This window comes from Phyllostomus hastatus, unplaced genomic scaffold, assembly GCF_019186645.2.
Source record: "Phyllostomus hastatus isolate PE091 unplaced genomic scaffold, TTU_PhHast_1.1 phas_contig_34, whole genome shotgun sequence".
Classification (NCBI taxonomy): Eukaryota; Metazoa; Chordata; class Mammalia; order Chiroptera; family Phyllostomidae; genus Phyllostomus; species Phyllostomus hastatus.
The window spans coordinates 57,559,936-57,581,533 of record NW_025333857.1 but is presented as its reverse complement, the minus strand read 5'-3'; the positions used below and the strand labels follow the sequence as shown (position 1 = coordinate 57,581,533).

Below are 21,598 nucleotides of genomic sequence, written 5' to 3'. Positions count from 1 at the left end.
GGGCAGTGGAGACTGCAGTTTTCATAGGTTTTAGGAGAAGGAGACACGGGTGTGGGCTGACGTCTCTTAGGGGGATGTCGCCTGTCGGTGGCCGAGCTGAGAGTAGGATGCAGGCTTGCAGTGTTCTTCAGTTGGTGTGTACACTATTCTTTGGAAGTGTTTTTCTTTCTGACTTAATCATAGGACTGCTTCTTCCATCTAGACTGAGCCCCCTTAGCCTCTCTCCTAAGTTGTTCCCCAAATCCCGTTCAGCTGCTCTTCCTGTCGCAAGGACCCTGGCTTAGGTTTCACTGCAGCCCATCTCGGTAGGAGAGTGAATGGCCAATGTTCACGCTCCCCACAGACTCTCTGGGCCCCCAGACAAACGAAGAGACCAAGGGTATCTCTGGATGTGTCTCCAGCCTTGGGGCGAGCACTTAGAAGTCCCAGTTGGCGCCAGAGAGGGAAGACCACCTTCCCATGCGGCTGCAGGGCCAGTACACAGTGCAGGGACAGGAAGGGGACCCTGGTGGGCCAGCCGGATTAGTCAGAAAGGTGGCCATGACTCACATCTTCAGGGGCTGCCATGGAAACCGCATGTTTTCTCCACTTCCCATGGGGCTGCTGGGAAGGATGCTTTTAAAATCTGTCTCCCCATGCTGCAGGCCCTCACCCCTGCTGCAGGGTTCAGCCCTCCCCATTGCCCGCCTCCACCGGGCAGTGACCCCTGCCCCGGGTCTGCTGGCCGGGCTCCGAGGAGACCATGGAGCCCCAGGTTGAACGGAGGAAAGGGAGCACTCAGAGGACTTGAGATATGACCAGGACAGAGGTGACAGCACCGGCGGAAAGGGGGTGTATGGGAGGGCAGGAGCTGACGAGGGCACGAGAACAAGTCCAACCTGGAGTCGACGGGTCCCTGGTAGGTGGCAGGAAAACTGAGAGGTGGGCAGACCATTCCCCATAGATTGGAAGCTTCAGGGTAAATAGATTTGGGGGTCTTAAATAACTAGAACTAATTCAATGAGGTAATTTAAAACTCACTGGAGTTTTAAAATTCCTCATACTTTTCTGTTTTTCCCCTTTGAGAGGATGCCACCGTTCCAGAAAGTGGGTGGTCCAGAATCCCAGCGTCAGTGGACCGCTGGGGTTCAGGCAGAGAGCCCCACAAAGTCTCATGTCTTTACTGGAAAGATACGACGGTTGCCCTGTGATCCAAGAGCTCAGTTTTCTCACGCCTCCTCTTAGTGATGTGAGCCTGCCCTCGCGTGACCAGCCCAAACCCTCGCCCACCATGGCCTTCAGGGCACATGCATTAGTGTATATTACTTTAAACATGAAAAAGTTTTAGTTTTTAGAAATCTTTAGTGTTGCATTTATCTTTACTGCTTGTTATTAGTTGTGTCATAAAACTTTTTGTCGTGATGCACGGTGTGTTTTAGATGCTAACTCAAGAAAGAAAAGACAGGTGGTCAATGAGTGTTCCACGCTCCTGTGCCTTTTTCCTAACGTGTTTTTCTCCTGACAGGTTAACCTGCCCGCTTAACTCGGCAGTGGTCCTGGCCTCCTATGCAGTACAGTGTAAGTCACCGAGGGAGACAGATTGCTGGCTCCTCTAGTTTGACCGCATCCCTGCCCTCCCCCCCGGGGCCCCTGTTGGGAAAGCAGCTCTGGTTGTCCAGAGAGTTCCACTTGCACCCCCACTCACACTCCCCTTCAGTTCGGGGGTGTTGATTAGGGAAGGTGGTGGAAGGAGAAAGAGGATGGGCTGTGGTGTGCGGCTCTCTCCCAGGGGGGTGCATAGCACAGAAGACCCCCATCGCACATTACGTCTTCCAGAGGCTTTGCTCACAGTCTGTGCTTGATCTCCGTAATGAGCCCCAGTGGGGCAGATACTTACACCAGTCACCTCTTACAGACTTGGAAACCAAGACCCGCCTAAGTTGTGGAATTCGCTGGAGGAGATTCCTGCTACTTGTTTGGTGCTACTCTAAGCACTGCTGGGATCTTAGGGATTTATTTTTAGAGTTTCCATAGAGCTAATGGGTTATATATCTTTTATTCAATAGCAGTACTGCCCAACAGAAATGTGTATGAGTTGCATGGGTAATTTTAAAGATTTTATTTATTTTTAGACAGAGGGCAAAGGAGGGAGAAGGAGAGAGAGAGAAACATCAATATGTGGTTGCCTCTCACACGCTCCTCCTACTGGGGACCTGGCCTCAACCTAGGTGTGTGCCGACTGGGAATCAAACTGGTGATCCTTTGTTTTGGAGGCCAGTACTCAATCCACTGAGCTACACCAGCCAGGGCACATTGCAATTTTAAATTTTCTAGTAGCCAAATTAAAAAAAAAAAATAAAATGAAACAGGTGAGATTGGTTTTAATATGCTTTAACCCAATATTTCCAAAATGTTATCATTTTAATATGTAATCAAGGTAAAAAAATTATTAATTAGATATCTTACTTTTGTTGTACTACCTCTTTGGAAACCAGTCCAATTTTACACTGCCAGCACATCTCAATTTGGACTGGCCACATTTCCAGTGCCCAGGAGCCACGTGTGGTTAGTGGCGCCCATACTGCGTAGAAAGTCCAGGTGGACTTTTCCAGCAAGGCCTTTTGAAGCTGGAGCACCAGTCTCCTTATTAGTCAGCAAAACTTCATTGAGCCTGTGTCTCATGACAGCCCTGTGGTAGATGCTGCTGCCTGTGGTGACAAGGCGACCAGCCAGGTGGACGGCGAAGTGTGGCTTTATGGTTAGTTCACTGTGTGGTGCCAGCGCAGGATGCCAATGGAAAGCTTGTGCAGAGCAGCGTGGCAGCTTAGGACTTAGGACAGAAGTGCGCTCTGCCTTCTCCTAAACCCCACACCGTCCAGGCCTGCCACCCTCTTGGCGGACCGCGTGGTAGCAAGTTGAGAGAGCAAGATGGCCCAGACATAGAGCAGGTGCTGGCTGAACTACGCACCCCACAGTCTCAGAAGAGGCAGAGTAGCAGGAGAAGGCTGATGGAGACTCTTGATGTGGCCTGAAGCCTGCCTACTCCCCTAGCAGCAAAGAACAGACATGGGAGAGGCGAAAGCAAGGTGGCTGGGCCTGCAGCTTACCTGCCGACCTACGTGACACTAGGAAGCGGAAGACTTTTAACAGTAACCCTACTCACTAGCGAGACAAGACCCAGTGTTAGTCTCTCTCTGTAGCCTGCATCTCCTTCTCCCCGATGGGAAACCGAGAAGAGGTCGCAGAGGTAGGCCTGGGCGGGTTTGAAAGTTCGCCTTTCCCTGCGGTACATCTGGAATAGACTTGGCCGTGCTGCATCCATGTGGGAAACAGCACGTCACCAGTCAGCTCCATTCGTCTTGCTCTCTTGACCTCAGGGAGTCCGTGTCTGCCAGGCTGACCAGCTGGGGAGACCACGCCTTTCCACACCTCGGAGGGTGTTCACCACCGGAGCTAGCTCTAGGTCCGAGGGACAGGAACACTCGAAAGGATGCAGGACACAGTCAGGCTTGATTTAAATCCCGGCTTCTGCGTTTGTCACTTACGTGAATCTTCATTTTTTTCACCTGTAAGATGGGGATGATGATGGTGATTATGACAATTTGCAATATGACTCCTTGGTCAAATTGTGTGAAGGTGACCTACAGCTACGAACGTCTCATAGTTGGACAGTTTCTGTTAACCGAGTCCATGAGAGCACAGAGAGGCTGCATTACCTGAATTTTGCTTCTTCCACTTACACCTGTGTGACCTTGATGCCTCTGCAGGCCTCAGCTTCTTCATCCATCGAGTGGGGATGCCCACAGTACCAACTTCATAGGGTTGTAGTGAAGACGGACTGGGTTAAGACAGGAATAGGCCTCAGAACAGTGCCTGGCACATGGCAAGTGTTAACTATGACTGCGTGTCCATGGCTGCCCAGTAGAAAGCTTTTAGAAACAAATTCTATTTAGAGTAAAATTTAAGAATGGAAAAAAATCTTATTTTAAGCTTCAGTCATCAGGCTCCACTCCGCAAGAGACTAATAGGCTGGGGCTAAAGAAAGTTATCAGCATCTAAACAGTGCAGACGAGCTTCAGTGGAAATAGCAACTTGACTGTCCTGCTAAATAATATCATGGGTGTCCTGCAAGCCATTTTAAGGACAAGTTCTTTATTCCTCCACCCTCAGCAAATACATTTTTTCATACTTTGCATATATGTATTTCTATAACGTTAATTTTTAGATACAAAATTGCTGGATCAAAGGGAATGCCTACATTTTAATCTGGTACATTTTACAACATTGTCCCAAGACGGGTGTCTATTATGAAGACAAGCCCTACCTACCAATGATCAGCGAATCAGCGAGCCAAACGCACATTTTCTTACTGGATAAGACAAAGTGATCTGTGGGTGAGACACCTGGAAAGTCCATGGTGGAAGATCGCTGGTCTCCTGTCAAGGGTTTATGAGGCTCAGAGAATAACGTTTTTAGAAATATGGATTTACTCCATAATGCCCTCTGAGCCTCCGGCACGTGTGGGTGCTGCACGAGGCTCGGTGTGCACAGACAGCTGGCCGGCGGCTCTGCTCAAGGGGGCCCGCAGCCTGCCGGGAAGGCAGAGGCGGGCCCGATGATGCTGGCACTGAGGGTGAGCGCAGAGGGTTCGCTGCATCCTGCCTGGGGGAGAGGGACGGGGTCTGGAAGAGCCTCCTAGTGAAGACCCTGAGAAGAGCCTCGAAGCTCAAGTGGGAGGTGGAAGAATAGCTTGAAATGCCACACATTTGAGTCCCTGCGACATACTCTGTCTTTTTTACAAAATGTAAAATATCAGCCAGAAGAATGCTTGGAACTTAAAAGACAAGGTATTTCCCATGTAGAAGCCCTTATTTCTTTTCTTTCTGCCATCATTAGGTTTTGCACGCATCGCCTGGGCGTGTGGTGTAGCAAATGTACAGCGTGGGCTGTGCTAAGAGTCCAGCCTCTGTGCTACCAGCGGAGCAACAGTGGGCAGGTCCCTCCTTCAGTCCCAGGTCCATGGTCTCTTTAATGGGGATGAAGGCATCGCCTCCCCCTGGGTCATCAGGAGCATCTCCTGCCATGGTGTCCTTGAGATCAAAGTGGAAACCACTCTGTGCCTTGCAGATCTTTGTGTGTGGCTGTTAACTTTGTTTCCCCCTAGTGGTTCTCACAGGACTCCGCACAGAGTAGCCGAGGAAGATTTCAAGGGAAAATCTTCAAGTCTTAAAACCTCCCTATAGGGAGGTTCATTGGCCCTGTGTTAAGTTCAGACGTTTGTCGGTAACTTGACTAAAGAGAGAACCTTGCTGTTCATCTTGGGGTTGGGACTTAGTTACACAATGGATGAACAAGTCACGATCCAAGAGGATCTTCTGAGCTAATGAAACCAACAGAGTAGAATTTAGTGGGACTCTGCGTGAGGCTCAGGAAAACCATTTGCAGCATTTGGTTGCCCTCTGGGGACGTGACCACCGTCATCAGCAAAGGGCCAGCAGCAGCTCAGGCCTGGCAGGCAGGCTGGTGGGTGGGTCACCTGGGTTCTGGTCCGGAACGCTGATCAGTGGCTCTGTGGTTGGGGCGAGTCCCTTCTCCACTCTGGACCCCAATTTCTCCCCCTTTCACATGAGGGGTTAGAATGAGGGGATTCTCAGGCTTTCTTGAGCTCTCCTCGTTGTGGACCCTGTGTTAGGGCATCTCAATCACTTTCTGTAAATGCGCTGCTGCACACTTCACTATGCACAAAATCACTTGTCGGCCACACTGTGCTGACGACATACAGCCTTGACACTTCTGTCCACAGCTTAGCCTCACTTGGCTGGCCATCACGGCCTGTGGGCTACCCTTGGCCAAGTCCGCTTGCATAGGCCACTGGACTTTCTGCCCTCTTCCCCTTCCAAAACTGAACTTTGCAGTAGCTTCTCTACAAGGCAGTGCCAGGTACCACATCTCTGAGCACGTAATGTGTGCCTCGCCTAGGAGCTATGCCCTAAACATCATTCAGACCCACTCCCAGCCCGTGAGGAACAGTGTACAGAGGAAATAGCTCCTTTCATTACTGTGTGAGCTCAAAGAGCAGCCCTTGTGTATGGTAGCAGTTGAGGGTCTGCAAGGCTGAGTGGGTGTAGAGAAAGATACCCTTGCATCTGACTTTGCGTTTGAAAGCCACCTAAGTGGCCACCTGGCTCACATCCTTCTGGGATTGGCCGTGAAGCACCCGCCCCCCTGGTCCTCCCCGGTCTATGTCCTTGTGAAAGAGGAGTTGCGTTTGCTTTGGAAACCTTCTGTGTTGAATGGGCACTCTGAAAGCCTCATGAGTGCTCAGAAGCCCCCTGGCATTGAAGCCGGCTGCAGGGTGAATTCATTAAAACCTTTGGAAAGACCTAGGTTCATATTTTTAAGAAAAAGATGAGAAATAGTTTTTTTTATTTCATCAAGAACTAGATTAATTGCACATCAGAGCTAGAAGTTGTCTTTCTCACTCCTGTTTTTATACAGATGGGAAAGCTGAATCTTGGGGAAGGGAAGTAGGTGTTCTTGGGTCCCTGCCCAGGGTTCTTCTTCCCAGTCTACTCCGCAGTCCAGACGCCAGGTGGCTCGAGTCCCCAGGGCAGCCGTGAGCACTCACACAGGTTGAGCACCCGCTGACTCTCCGGAATACGAATCACACCACAGAGCTCAGTGGGTTGTGACTGCAGAGGACAGTCACGGATCTGGGGGGAGAGTGCCATCTGGACCAGGGGCCAGCCTGGGAGTTCCTCTGTGAGGACCCCCTTTTCCTTCTCCGGCTGCAGGTCCCCAACAGTTTCTCTGACAGCCCCAACACCTGTCTCCCTTTCTTCTGACTCCCCCTAAGAATGTTTTCCTCTCCCCCAAAACTCTACCCTCAGCCTTGCTGGGACCTAGATCCTTCAGCCCCACCCACTCCCATTCCTTGTGCCCCTCCCTCCATGGCCTCTGAACACATCCTGGTTCCCTCCCTTCTGTGCTTCCTGGATTCCAGGGAGTGAATCAGGATGCAGACAGTGAGGAGGTCAGCATGGCCCCTCCTCTGCCCTCACCCATCTTTTAGAGCAGGTTGGTCCGGGGTTAAATAACCATGGGGCACTGCAGGAGGCTGCACAGTGCCTGGCGTACAGAGAGTGGCATTTTTCTGAGTGGGTCCTCTTACTTTACCCAGGGGTACGATCACAAAGTGCTGTGTGGAACTGCTGTGGGACTAGAATAGGAAGGACCGAGACTCGAACAGTCTCCTCCTTCCCCCTTGTGTGGCCTCGGGGACAAGGAGAGTTTGGTCGGAGTACACGTGGCAGTACTTCACCCACAGGGAGAGTTCCGAGTAATGAATGTGGATTCCAGAGCTAATGGGGAGCTCAGGTTTCTGTGGTGGCAGAGCCTTTGGGGAGAATATTTCCAGTTAATGTTTTTCGTACGATGCTGTAGATGCTCATAAACACAGACCATGTTGAAAAGGCCGTTTCCTCCTCCTCCTGTCTTGACAGCTCATTTTGGAGACTATGATCCTTGCATTCATCAGCCGGGCTATCTTTCCGACAGCCAGTTTATACCAGATCAGAACGATGACTTTTTGACAAAGGTGGAGTCGCTCCACGAGCAGCACAGGTGAGAGGGGGGAGGGGCGGCCTGCTTTGGGAACCCCCGCCAAGTGCTATCAGCCCCGCATCCCCTTGTGTTTGCTGTGTTCTCCTTTCCCTTGCGTTCACGAGTCCGCTTTCAAGACATCGGGGGTCCGTGAACCTTTGAGCTTCACGAGGGCGTGTGTATTCGGCATAACTGGCCTTCTGTAAAGTGTCAAAACGCAGCGAGAGCTTATGGCGACTTGCTGTGCTCTCTTTTAGGATCTTGTTGAAATCGGTTAACTCCTCAAGGAAAGGTCCGTTTTAAAAGACTGCCCCACAAATGGGCCCTACCAGGCAAGCCTTTTCGTGGTCTACCCCATTTAATAACACGGGCCATTCCTTCAGGTGGGACTGAATATGCAGGCAATGGACAAAACTGCTGACAGGCTGGGTCAGTCCGAAGCCCTCTCTAGCTTCGGCTCATGAGGTTGCCTCACTCCCAGAAGGGAGCCTCAGGCTTTTGCACTGACTGGGGCCAAGCCTTTCCTGCAGCAGACACACCCCACCTGGCCTCCTCTTCCCTTGCCTCAGTTACGGTGACTCCCCCACCCCCCAAATGGAAGGCTGGGCCCCAAGGGACCTCATGTGCTTGGGAAGGCCATAAAAGCAAAGGCCAACCACCCAGCGTCCCTTCTAAAGGGCTCTGCCAATCCTCTCCCAGAATTGCTCCCCAGGCAGAAGCCAGTGTCCTAAAATAGTACAGTGACGTTTGGAAGTTTGAGGCTGCTGCTTAGAGGGTGGATAAAGGCAGAAAGACCTGAAGAGCACCTATTAAGCAACTGGGAATAAGTAGGTTGCAAATTCCAGAAGGTGACAGTCTTCTGTGTCTGAGTATTGAGAGCCTGCTAAATGAGAAGTATTATTTAATGAAGAAATGGGTGGGCTAGCTACAGTCTTATTCAGTGGACAAGAGGGAAGACCTGGTTTAGTAGCATGTAGATTTAGATTAAGATTAGTAACATAAGGCAGTTAGTAACTTTAGAGTAATGCTATCAGATTTTTTAGGTTTGTATGGATTTTTAAACTTGGAGTTAACATCCTCTGTTGGGTAAACTCTGGATCTTCTGTCTCCTCTAGTGGGCTGAAGCAATCGGAAGCTGAATCCTGCTTCATCAACATAGCGCGGACCCTCGACTTCTATGGAGTGGAGCTGCACAGTGGCCGGGTAAGTGCCCCTGGCATATTTTGCTTCAAAAAATTGTTTTAATATCTGAAAGTCTGAAAGCATCTTCTGAAACTTTTTTATTTGCAAAAAAAAAAAAAGACCCCACAAAACCTTTTTTTTTTTTTTCAGATGTTTGGAAGTTTATAAAGTAATACTGAGTTTTGCTGGTTATTTATTCAGTTGCTTTTTTCATGTTTGCCTTTGTACTGAAGGCTTTATCTGGGGGTGGGGGTCAGAGGATTGCAAACAGGTAATTTTTGTAGGCATTTTATATTATGGTTGAAGAAGCAAAAACCTCTGTTTTCCAAGCAACACTTTAATGAGTTAAGGTTTCTACTATTTAATCTCAGCACTGCTCAAATTAGAGCTAATTACTCAAATATGATTTTTTTAAAATTATCATGATGTGATTATGAACATCAGTATTTTAAGTTGGTTGTCACTTTTTAAATAAAATTGACTAATATCTATTATTTCCTGAGCAATTTCTGTCTGCCACACAGTAGTTTATTTATTTCCCGTGAGGTATTATCATTACTCCCATTTTACAGTTGGAGAAACTGATACTCATGGGCTTTTCAAAGGGACTTATAGCACCTAAGTAGTGGCTTCAGCACATGACCCCAGCACTGTCTAATTGATACCTGACCTTTCCTTTTTCTGCCTGTAATTGGCCCACATCATATCCAAAAGGAAGCCAATATTGGTTGAACACCTAGTATGTACTGGCCATTGTTCCAGATGCTCTCATATGAGACCGTGAGGTCTCCTTTAAAAATAATAGTGACCTCATGAAGTTAGTATTCTAATTATCTCATTTTGCATATGAGAAAACTGAGGCCCAGGGAAGTTGAGTAAGTGACCAAATCTTATATTTATATAAATATTTTTGCAGTTCATAGAAACACACTCTTCAGTCCCAAAACTGTGGCAGACACCTTATAACATCGGGAATAAAGTAGGAAAAAGATACTGGATCTTACAAAATATCAACTTTGGGACTTGACCATTAAGTCCTAGTTGCAAATTATATTTTGTTGCTAGTGGAACGATGTGGAGAACTTTCTTCAGTGGTAAAGTAGGCTTCACATCTGCCTGAGTTGATCTGTGTTCTCCCCACGCCCAGTGCCCCACGAGGGTCCTGAGGCCAGATGATTGCCTGTCTAGCTGACAGCTCCAAGGTGCCGGAGGCAGCCAGGTCACCCACAGCTGTGCCGCATCAGCCCAAACCCCCTGAATCTCAGACTTGATTCCACAGAGCTTCTCAGTAGGTCAGAGTCTGCAGTGGGTCCTGCTGACTCTCCAGAGCCTCCCTCCTCCAGGTGTGACTCAGCAGTCTCAGCTGCTCTTGGCTGTGGCTTCAGCATCTCAGCTCAAGGCCTCGTGCTTGTCTCGAGGAGAGGAGGCTGGAGGCTGCGCACCGGCTCTTACACGATCTGGCTCGGAGGAGACACACTGTCACTTCTGACCTTAGCACGTCGGCCAGAACTAGTCAGATGGCCCTGCCTTCTACAGGGGGAGCTGGGAGGTGTGGGGATGGGCGTGGGAATTGAGTGGTCAGTAACTGTCCGTGCTGCCGGGTTGAGGTGCAGACTGACAGACCACAGAGCCAGGAGGTTTGAGACCCAGGTCACTGCCCACCCAAGCCATTCGTTTATGTCCCTATTCTGCACTCAGTTTTGATTTTATTTGCTCATCTATTTGTCCTGCCTCTTAGTATTTTTCCCTATATTTTGATCCCAGGTGTCATGTTTAAATGCAACCCTGGTTTTCACCAAGCAAATTTGCTTTTGCTTAAGTGGGTGCTCAATAGTGTCTGCTCCCTGGATTCTCACTATATGGGCACTGTTTTCTTTGTCCAGTCTCTCTAATTCCTCAAGTTCACACCATTTTTTAAAAGTGAGTTGTTGCAGGTCCCGTCTCATGACCTTTACTTATATTCTGTAATTTCAGTCTGATAAAAACCCTTGGAGGTGGGTTCGATGATCTTTATTGCATAAAAGGAAACATTAAGGCTCAGTAGTCCAAAATAACACAGCTAGTAAGTGCTATCCGAGTCAAATTCTGCTCTTTCTTTGTAATTATGAAGATCTGGGCAAACAGGCATATACATAACTCAAGGGAGGGAACTGTTTTATTTGAACATTTATGTACATATACTCACCATGTCCCCAAACAGACTTAAACAGCTTCACGGTGCTGCATCTCCCTTCTGTGTCTACGTTATCTACAGCAATGCCTCGCACACAGGTTCTTTATAAACGTCGAGTGTATTGGATTTATAAGCAGCGTTTCTGTTTTCACTGGGTTTAAAGTCGGTGGATGTACACTTCATTATAATAGCTAACCCTTTCCAGGGGCGGGAGTTAAGGTGTATATAAAGCTGTGCAGGGCGCAAGATCTTTCTGACTTTCATGTGAGATCTCATGCTAATTGGTGAAAAGGTAAAATCGAATTTCGTTTCAGCGATTCTGTGGAATGAGCGGGCTTGCCCGGTAACTCTCCAAACTGGTGAGGCAGGTGTCAGGCAGAGGGCGTTCACTTTAGAAGAATCTGGTGCCGAGCACCTGGATCTTAAGTATCTGTTAAGATGGGGTTTTGGCCTCTTCACCACAACATTTTCCCTTTGGAGCTCATACACACTGCTGTTTATAAAAGCGTGCGTGCTCGAGGCCCCAGAGGACACGAGCCTATCCGTGACATGCCGTGAATCGGAGCTCTTCCTTTTGACAGGATCTGCACAGTTTAGATCTAACGATTGGAATTGCTTCTGGGGGCATTGCTGTGTACCGAAAATACATTTGCACAAGTTTCTATCCTTGGTAAGTACAAACCGGTTCTAATTATTCCCGCATCATGCTTTTAAACTATGCTGAGCAAAAGTAGTATTACCTCTAATTTTAAACATAGGGATAGGAACTTTCTCCCAAGTGTTTACCTCCAACCTCTGAACCGGATCCAGATTCAGAACTTGGGAACGTTTGTTTTCATTGGCATCCCTTTCCCACCCCCAGTCACCCTGTGGTTTGAGATGCTCAGTGGAAATGTGGATAAAACAGTGCAGGGCAGGTTTTGGAGATAAGGAATCCTGGGCAGTGCATTGACCAGAATTCAGAGAACTTTCTCTGGAAAGGAAGTACATTTTCAATGTTGTTACTTAGTTATTCATTGAACTTTTACAAGGGTTCATTTCTGGCTTAAAAGCTCAGGGGACCCAAGACCTGAATCCTCACAAGATGAGTGTGTGGGAGAGGCAGTGGCTTCACAGAGGAGGACTTAGGAACACAGGTTCGGATCCTGGCTGCAGGTGTTCCTAGTTGAGCTCTCAGGTGATGTTTCTGAGACTTAGTTTCCTCGTCTGAAAACTGCGTGTAATAAAATGTCCTTTACAGGACTTGTTGAAGGGCTTAGCTGAGGGACTGCTTGGAAAGCGTTCAGTAGGGGACCAGGTATACAAAAAATGCGCAGTTAGTCGTGGCCATGATTATGTTGTTACACAGTCCATCAAGAGGCTGCCAGACACACAGCTGTTAATAACAGAGTTAGGTAATGCAGCCGGGATGTGGGGCCGGGCCGGCTGCTCTGTCTGTCCTCTCTCTGCGGCTCCACACTGCCCTCACCTGTCTTCCCCGGGCCCACACCGGCTCACGCAGAGCGGCCCTGTCACAAAAGCAGCTGACGGCAAAGAGCGTGCTGCCCGTCGCTCTTGTTATTTAAAAGCTGCCTCATAATCCAGGGGCCCTTATGTGATACTCGGCTTCAGTCAGCTGCCTGGTGTTTGGCTGAGGCTATGGGGCCACAGTCATTTCCACACTGAAGTAAACTCCGGTCACCCCCATCAAGGACTAGAGGACTCTCATTGGGAGGTGTCAGCTACAGCCCAGCTGATCCCTGATGTGCTTTTCTGGGGTTTTTTCCCCTGTGTTTTCCTTTTTGCAGGGTGAACATCCTAAAAATTTCTTTCAAAAGGAAAAAGTTCTTTATACAACAACGCCAAAAACAGGTGAGTTATATCTATGCTTGCTTCACTTCTTGCTCTTTAAATATATTTTATTGATTATGCTATTACAGTTGTTCTATTTTTTTCTCCCATTTATTCCCCTCCACCTTGCACCCCACGCCCCCGCCACCATCATTCCCCACCTTAGTTCATGTCCATGGGTCACACGTATAAATTCTTTGGTTTCTCCATTTTCTATACTATTCCTAACTTCCCCTTGTTTATTTTATACCTACTAATTATGCTTCTTATTCCCTGTACCTTTCCCCCATTCTCCTCCCTCCTCTCCCCACTGATAACCCTCCATGTGATCTCTATTTCTTTGAATCTGTTCCTCTAGTTGTTTGCTTAGTTCATATTTGTTTTTGTTTTAGGTTCAGTTGTTGGTAGTTGTAAGTTGTCACTTTACTGTTTTGTGGTTTTGATCTTATTCTTTTTCTTAGATAAGCCCCTTTAACATTTCATGTAATAAGGGTTTAGTGATGATGAACTCCTTTAACTTGACCTTGTCTGGGAAGCCCTTTCTCTGCCCTTCCATTTTAAATGATAGCTTTTCTGATTAGAGTAGTCTGGGATGTAGGTCCTTGCCTTTCATGACTTCTTTTCAAGAAGGAAAGGAATACTTCTTTCCAGTCCCTTCTTGCCTTGCAAGATTTCTTTTGAGAAATCAGCTGATAGCCTTATGGGAATTCCTTTGTACATAACTGTCTCCTTTTCTCTTGCTGCTTTTAAGATTCTCTCCTTATGTTTAATCTTGGGTAATGCAATTATGATGTGCCTTGATGTGTTCTTCCTTGGGTCCAACCTCTTTGGGACTCTCTGAGCTTCTTCGACTTCCTGGAAGTCTGTTTCCTTTCCCAGATTAGAAGTTCTCCTTCATTATGTTTCAAATAAGTGTTCAATTTCTTGCTCTTCCTCTTCTCCTTCTGGCACCCCTATGATTCAGATACTGGAATGTTTCTAGTTGTCCCAGAGGTTCCTGAGCCTCTCCTCATTTTTCTGAATTCTTGTTTCTTCATTCTGTCCTGGTTGAATGTTTATTTTTTCCTTCTCCAAACCATTGATTTGAGTCCCGGTTTCCTTCCCTTCACTGTTGGCTCCCTGTGCATTTTCCTTTATTTCACTTTTCATAGCTTTCACTTTTTCCTCTATTTTGCAACCATACTCAACCATTTCTGGGACCATCCTGATTACCAGTGTTTTGAACTCTGCATCTGATTGGTTGGCTATGTCTTCATCAATTAGTTGTATTTTTTCTGGAGCTTTGATCTGTTCTTTCATTTGGGCCATATTTTTTTTTATCTCTGCACACCTGTTAGTAGTAAGGGGCGGAGCCTTCGGTATTCACCAGGGCGGGGAAACCCACATTGCTGCACTGTGGTGCCGTATGTGGGGGAGAGGTCCAAGAGGGAACAGTGCCGCTTGCTCTACTCTCTGTCGCTATCACTCACTTCCTCCACTACCCACAAGCAGAGTGGGCCCTTCTGGTGCTGATTCCTGGGCGGGTGTGTGTGTGTGTGTGTGTGTGTTATAGGACCTGTGGGTCTCTCCGAACTCTCTTGTGAGGCTGGGAGTTTCTTCTGCGGCCTCAACTCTCACAGGTATTTTCAGTCAGTGGTTTGAGGCTTTCTTTTTCCCTGCTGGAACCCTGGGTTGCGTGGTCTGTCTCACTCCCCAGTTGTTCCTCCCCATTTATCCACATGCAAATGTGGGATCATCTGGTCCGCCAGCAGCCGCCTTGCTGTGAGTCCTCTCCACCCCAGCTGCCCATCTCTGCCCCTCCTACCCGTCTGGATGAATGTTTCTTCATTAACTCCTTGGTTGTCAGACTTCCATATGGTTTGATTTTCTGGCAGTTCTGGTTATTTTTTTGTTGTTGTTTTTAAATTTGTTACTATCCTGCTTTTGGTTGTGTGAGGAGGCAAAGTTGCTCCACCTACACCTCCATCTTGGCCGCTGCTTCTCATTTTTTAGCCACCCCGGCCCCTTCCCGGGTGGAGGCAGTTTGCCACACACATAACAGAGAGGGCCCTTGGCGGAAAGCAAGCGGAGCCCGGAGGACCCAGCAGTTCTCTGTATAACTCGCTCTGCTTATCTGGCTGGAGAAGTAACATGCTTTGGAGTCAGACGATGGATTCAGGTTACTTCACCTGCCCTAGCCCGAGTTACCTTCTTTACAGAACTGCAGTAATGCCCACTTCTCAGGGCATCGTGAGGATTAAACAAAAGAGCACCGGTCAGAGCATCCGGCACCGGAGAGTCAGCGGGGTTGGTTCTTCCCCTTGATGCGTTTCACATGCACGCTGGCCACTGCACGCGTCTCCTGAGAGGCTCCGCCTCCCCAGGCAGCGCAGTTGGCTTATCCACGAGGGAGAACGACTTAGCCGTGGGGATGCTGAGGCTTCTGCAGCTACGAAGTGGAGGGGCTAGAATTCAAATCAGAGCTGTCCTTTCCACCACACCACACTCCGTCTTGTCGTGCTGAATGTTTTTCACTTCCTGTCACTGTGTCCGTAGTGTTTCCCAGTGTTTCCAAGGTGATACATACCTAACGTGGCTTCCCATCGCAGTGAATGCTTAGGAACAGGAACACCAAAGCCCGGAGGAAAGTAGGGCTAGAATCTGGGTCTCCTGACCCCCCCGGACAAGAGACAGGGTGGCCCAGAAATGCACAGGCTGGTAATTTAGCAGGAAAACAGAAATCCTAAACCCAGGTAGGCTGAAGGTAAAGCACATAATTAAAGTGATTTTTATGTGTCAGCGCTAGATTTAACTCTGCTTTGTAGAAAGCAAGTAGAGAAATCTAAAGCATTATAGAACTCCTGTTGTCTGATAGGTGAAAGCTCCTCTCTCCAGGGGAGAGAGTGTACCAGACAGCCCTTATGTGGTTGTTCCAGATATATCCAACCTAGAAATGTAAGTACGCCAGAAATGAAAGTGGTCACGACGGAGCGCAAATACCGACGAAGAGTAGACTCTGGTGATCTTTCCCGCTAATGAGACGGCTAGCAGAGCCGGCTCCCGCAGGTCCCCGCAACCCCGGGCTGCGCCCAGGGCCTGGCTGGCCGGTTTTCTGCCATCTGTCAATCTTCCCCAACTGCCACCGACATGCCATGAAGTGCTGAGACCTTGCTTCTGCACCTGTGCGGATGAAATCTCTACTCTGTTCTTCCTCCCAGACTGAATCCAGGGATCATATCGTGGCCTTCAACATGTTAAATTACCGATCTTGCAAAAACTTGTGGAAATCCTGCGTCGAGCACCATACGTTCTTTCAGGCAAAGAAGCTACTACCTCAGGAAAAGAATGCTCTGTCTCAGTACTGGACGCTGGGCTCTAGGAACCCCAAAAAGTGAGTACATCGGAGTCTCCACACTAGGCTGAGATGTAAACTTGTCCTGGTCACCCCTGGGTCGTGGCGGTCCTCAGTGGGGGGGAGGGACGCCGTTGCCCGGGCGCCCCAGGCCCTGGAGCCGGAGCTGCTGGTGGGTCTCGGGACCATGGCTGCAGGTCCCTCTGGGGGCAGCTGTGTCTCTTTCCACGCCCACTCAGACACTGCTCATATTCCCGTCGTTTGTTTCTGCCTCCTCACCCCTGCCGTCCCCCGAGCTCCCAGGCAGCCAGAGTTCCAGCTGCTCTCACACCCTGTCACAATCAGGAGGCACGTGGTCATGACTCAGGGTCACCGTGGTGCCTGGCACGTGGGCTCCCCTGGCCTGTTGCCACTGAGACAGCCTCTCCCATGAACTGTTAATCCCCTGAGGTCCTTCATAATGATGAACGAGTGGACGGCATTAAAGATTCCCCGGGTCAGCTGACTTTGGCATATGTTATATATAACAGTCATGACATAACTGTAATAATTATAACTGACAGTTATTGAGTGCCTACTTTGTCCGTGCACACACTTAATTATAATTATATTTAGTTCTTCAAATGACATTATCTACAAGAATAATATTTAAAGTATTTAATAAGTAGCACAGTAAAAGAAATAACACTGTAAGTTTTTACCTTTTAATATAGATTCAAATTCATTCTCTAAGTAAACTAACCATGCAGTTTATATTTTTGTGTATTTATTTGTTCTAAAACTGTCTTGTAAGTACAAGATGTAGCAGAGATTGTTTATCAGTCATTCTTACAATTCTACATTGATTTTTGGTGTGAAGACATTGTTTTTGTGGGTTTTTTGCATTGTGGATACGGCCGTTGCCACCCAACGTCCCCGTGTGAGCCAGCATCTGGTACCCAGGACTGTCTCAGACTCTTCCAGGGGCCTCACTGTCGTGTTGATCACCATTAAGTAACTTTATAGAGTCAATAAGTAGGGCACTCCTGTTGGTGACAGTATTTATGGTGCTAAGTGCTCTCTCTCAGCTTCTCATAAACCAGGAATAAATATATTTTCAAAGGTTTTAGCTCCTGGAATACCGTCTGGTATATCTGTACATTCAGTCATTCTGTTCATGAACACGTCATGGACACAACTTCCTGGAATGTAGTATCTGCTTCCGTTGGACCCAGTCCTTTGGGCCAGCCGAGAGCTGGCATGGTGAGCAGCATGGATTCTGGTGCCGAGCAGCCTGGGTTCAAATCCTGCCTGAGTCACTTCAGTTTCAGTTTACTTTGCTGCTTCAATTTCCTCTTCTGTAAAAAGCAGCCAGCATGGAGTGGGGTGGAGGAGAGGGGGTCTGGTTATCCACTGTGGCATAAAAAAACTACCCTTATTTTGGTAACTTAAAGCAACAACCATCCTATGATATCTCAAGGATTTGTGGGTCAGGAAATCGGGAAGGCCTTCGACCTGTGTGTTGTAGGCTGGGGTTTCTCAGTGACATGCAGCTGGTGGCTGCGCTAGCCTGAGGGTCCAAGACGACTTCTCTCACATCCCTGGTGTTGGTGAGACGACTGGAGGGCCGGACTCGCCTGGCCCCCTCCCTCCCTCTCTGTGATCTCAGGATCTCAGGGCCCCTTCAGGCAGACTCCCCACGGGGCAGTTGTATTCCATACACAGAGGCGTAGGGCTTCAAGGGCCCAAGACAGAGCTGGCCCATCATCTTGAAGGCAAGGCCCGGAACTGGCCCAGCTACTCCTGGTCACCGCAGTCACAGACCAGCCCGGGTTCGGGAGTCAAAGACCGTGTAAGCCATCTTTCATCTGCCACGGTGAGGGGGCATCACCTGGGATGTTGGGGGTGGCTCAGGGGCACAGATCAGCAACTCTTGATGATCGATATCAGCTTCAGTGGACTGGAAAATGTCAGTCTTCCTTATCTCCATTTTATTGGCGAGGAAACTGAGGCTTAGAGAGGTTCCATGACTTGGTCAGCCCCTAGAGAGACATCTACACATTTGCATATTAGGCCCCCCTGAAAGGGTCCACATGAAAGAAACCTGTTCTGTGTTTTCCAAGCTAATGGGGCAGTGGAACACTTCCCCTCCCCCCAGAGAGTACCTATTAATAACCTATGACATATTCTTTGAGGAACATTAAACCTTTGAATCGTGTAGCTTGCTTTCCTCCTCCTGATGCTGTGATCTCAGTCAATGGCCACTTGGTTTCTGACGGAGAGTCTCCTCGCAGGGCTGCTGTGAGCATTTGGATGAGGGCGACGACAGTATTTCTTCCTGTAAATCAGTACATTGATGTTCTAGGGGGTGTTTTGCATTGTCTGTATCCTTTTGGTTGTTGTTGCTTGTTATTGTTGTTGACTTTAGACTGCAGCAAATGTGTGGAATGTTTTCATAAGACACTGAATTATTGTTTAAAATTTAGAAATTCCAGAACTGAATTTTCTGTAAACTGGCTCCAAACTTCACCCTCTGAAGTAATTCACGTTCTGAGAGGATCTAGTTAGCTAAGACTTAAATTCTTGGTGCAAATAAAACTCCAGAGTAACCTTCGGGGTGGCACAAGGGACAAGACCTGAAATTCTCCCGTCCAAGTAAGCACGTCCTCGGGTCTCCTCTCAAAGAGTTACCCGGGGTGGACGTGGCGGCCCGTGCCAATAGGCTGACGAGAAGCACCTGCAAAGACGGTCAGCGTTTGTACTCACGCCAGCGTGAGTCAAGTGAGAGTTCCTTGAAGTTACTTGAACTGTTTTTCTATGTTGTCCTGAAATTCCTTCTCATCTGGTAAGACTTGGTTACATTCTGGAAGCAGCTTGGTGGCTTGCAGTAGCAAGAACAAGAAAACACCTTCACCAGAAGAGAAGACGTAACGTGAGGAAAAACCAGAACAGACAAGAGTTGCTTCGGACCCATGCGCCTTTACTCCTGCTGACCTCGGCTGGTGTCCTGAAGGCCCCGGGAGGGACTGTGTGCAGCCTGTTCTGTTTATGCTGTTACTTCTTCCTTGTTGAATATGGCGGTGCAGAAAGTGAACCTGCGTCTGGTTTTTCAGGTCTGTAAATAACCAGTATTGCAAAAAGGTGATTGGAGGGATGGTCTGGAACCCGGCCATGCGGAGATCCATATCAGTGGAGCATTTAGAAACCAAGAGTCTGCCTTCTCGGTCCCCTCCCATTACTCCCAACTGGTATGTCCTCCTTTTTGGTATCTGCCGCCCCCCCCCCCAACTAAACGCTTTATCTCTTTCAAAAATAAGAAACTCAATAAATTCCTAAAATAGAAATGGTCTACACTCAGAGTTTACATCAGTAGGTTTGGCTCTTGAGCTGTTTTCCCTGAAACACTCAAGTTTAGCCAAACATTTTCCTCTATGTATAATGCTGGGATGTCGGGGCTGTGTAAACCCGAGGACTGCAGCCCGCTGCCGCGCCCCTCTTGGAATGGTAGTGCACGTGAGCACGCGTGTGCCCTAACAGATCCTGAAAACAAGGAGCACATTCAATTTTGTTTAATCTCATCTTTCCCGTTAACATCGCTCCGAGTAAATTTTGGGGAAATGTGGTAAAGGTGCATGAGGTGACCGACATAAGGGCGTGTGATCCTCAGCCACACACATGGCAAGTGTACTGGGGAGGGCGCCTGCCAGTTTTTAAGGTGATGGACTTGGCCGAGAGGAAGGAAGCGGCACTTTGACAAGCGGGGAGGGTGCTGGGTTTGTAGCTGAAAAATCTGGACTCTGATTTTGGCTTTTCTGTTAACGAACAAGTTTCTTTATCTCTCTGGTCTCAGTCACCCCAGCTGTAAAAGGATTATAAAAAAAAATCACCACAAATGAAGTAACGTACAAGTGCTTTTTGTAAGCTGTAGACCTAGGATGAGGTAGAATTATTATTGTTGTTGTTTTATTCTAATGGTCCCCCAAAGCCATCGGGCGATTTTTGTGAATGTGCCTCCACAACAGCCTGGCATCAGCTGCAGGAGGGGGAACCAATCTGGAAATATTGCCCTGCTCCACGCTGGAATTCGAGTGTGGTTTTCTGTCCATTTTATGAAAGACAGGCGCACCTGTGAACTCCAGAGCTGGGATTTGCTAGGACTAAAGGAAGTTCTCACAGGCCTCTGGGTGAGGACCCTCCGCTGGGGCCACGTGCTCTGGGCGGGGAGGACGATGGCATTTAGTGTTGGCCATGACAGCACGGCTGAGAAGATGTGTTTCTTGGTTTCTGAGATATAGACAGCAGTAACGTTATGCTGCAAAGTAGCAGCTTCATTTGTCTAACAGTCTCTTGGGCAGCCGTGCCAGGGACAGCAGAGGCCCAGGACAGCTTCCAGAACAGCGGGTTTGATGTTGCCACACCCTTGGCCGGGAGCTCTCGCTGCTATTTATAGGTCCTCTCCTGAGGATTTACGAGCCTCTCTGCTCTACTTTGGACACAGTGTTATTGATCATCCAGGCCCAGGGGTTTGTGAATAGCGGAGGCCCTGGCAGTCCTCGGGAGAAATGGCTCACTAAGAAGGGGAAAGTGGGAAGACTGAGGGAAGGTAGAACTCAGCGCAGCAGCCTGGAGCCGCCCACTGCAAGAGCCGATGCCCAGGTGCTGCTCCGGCCATCCCGAGGACATTGCCTCACCTGATTCTTTCTCAGGAGCAGGGAGGTAGGTACTGCTAAGGCCCAGAGAGGTGATGTGACTTACTTAAGGTCACACAGCTACTGCTGCTGTCGGAGGAAAAGGATGGTGCTGTTATGTCCTCCTAATATCACGTAAAGGATGTATTTTTACAAAGCAATCCTTTCTTCTTGGACTGAGTGACATTTGCATGAAGGGATGTAATTGAAATGAGGTTTGGGTTTTGCCAGAACTGTACCTTGACTTCTAACCCCCTTGTTTATGCTGTTGAAATGAATCAGAGAGATTATCTGCTCAGGCCCCAGTATGGCCTATTATTTATGCATTGAGAGCTTGACTTCTCCTTGAAGAATGACTCGCCCTAAATCAACATTCAGTGCCTTCCCAAAGGGCATACAGCAGAGTCCTCTGCCTGTTTATATAAAGCTGAGCCTAGTGGTCTGGGGGCTGCACCACTAGGCTGAGAGTTTGGGGACCCGGGTGGCCCTTGGTGCATTCTGGGGTAGTCACGGGTTAACTGGCTCTTAATTTTCAACAGCAACAGCCCAGGCATCTGGTCAGGGCACAAAGTTAGATCGCTGGTGTCTGATAAAAACTTTCAAGTAGAATTTGCTTTCAGCACTTCTTGCTCCACCTTTCCCCACCCAGGCGAAGCCCTCGGCTCCGGCATGAAATCCGAAAGCCACGGCACTCCTCTGCAGATAACCTCGCCAACGAAATGACATACATCACCGAAACCGAGGATGTGTTCTACACCTACAAGGGCTCCCTCTCCCCGAAAGACAGCGATTCTGAGATTTCCCAGAACCAAAGCCCACACCAAGAGTAAGTAA

The 21,598-nt window shown here is 48.5% G+C and overlaps 1 protein-coding gene across 10 annotated transcripts in view; it reads left to right on the top strand.

The window, feature by feature from the left end:
- Positions 1-21,598, top strand: part of PTPN3 (protein tyrosine phosphatase non-receptor type 3) — a 103,696-nt gene that overhangs the window by 42,142 nt on the left and 39,956 nt on the right. For 7 of the 10 annotated variants that reach the window (XM_045840328.1, XM_045840323.1, XM_045840329.1 and 4 more), the window contains 8 exons: positions 1,505-1,557; positions 7,482-7,602; positions 8,697-8,784; positions 11,518-11,606; positions 12,724-12,787; positions 15,964-16,136; positions 19,190-19,324; positions 21,414-21,590. In XM_045840328.1, the coding sequence (XP_045696284.1) occupies positions 1,505-1,557; positions 7,482-7,602; positions 8,697-8,784; positions 11,518-11,606; positions 12,724-12,787; positions 15,964-16,136; positions 19,190-19,324; positions 21,414-21,590 (900 nt within the window). Of the gene's footprint in view, positions 1-1,504; positions 1,558-7,481; positions 7,603-8,282; positions 8,409-8,696; positions 8,785-11,517; positions 11,607-12,723; positions 12,788-15,963; positions 16,137-19,189; positions 19,325-21,413; positions 21,591-21,598 lie in introns of those variants that run through there. The other 3 variants (XM_045840327.1, XM_045840326.1, XM_045840331.1) reach the window with 2 other exon arrangements.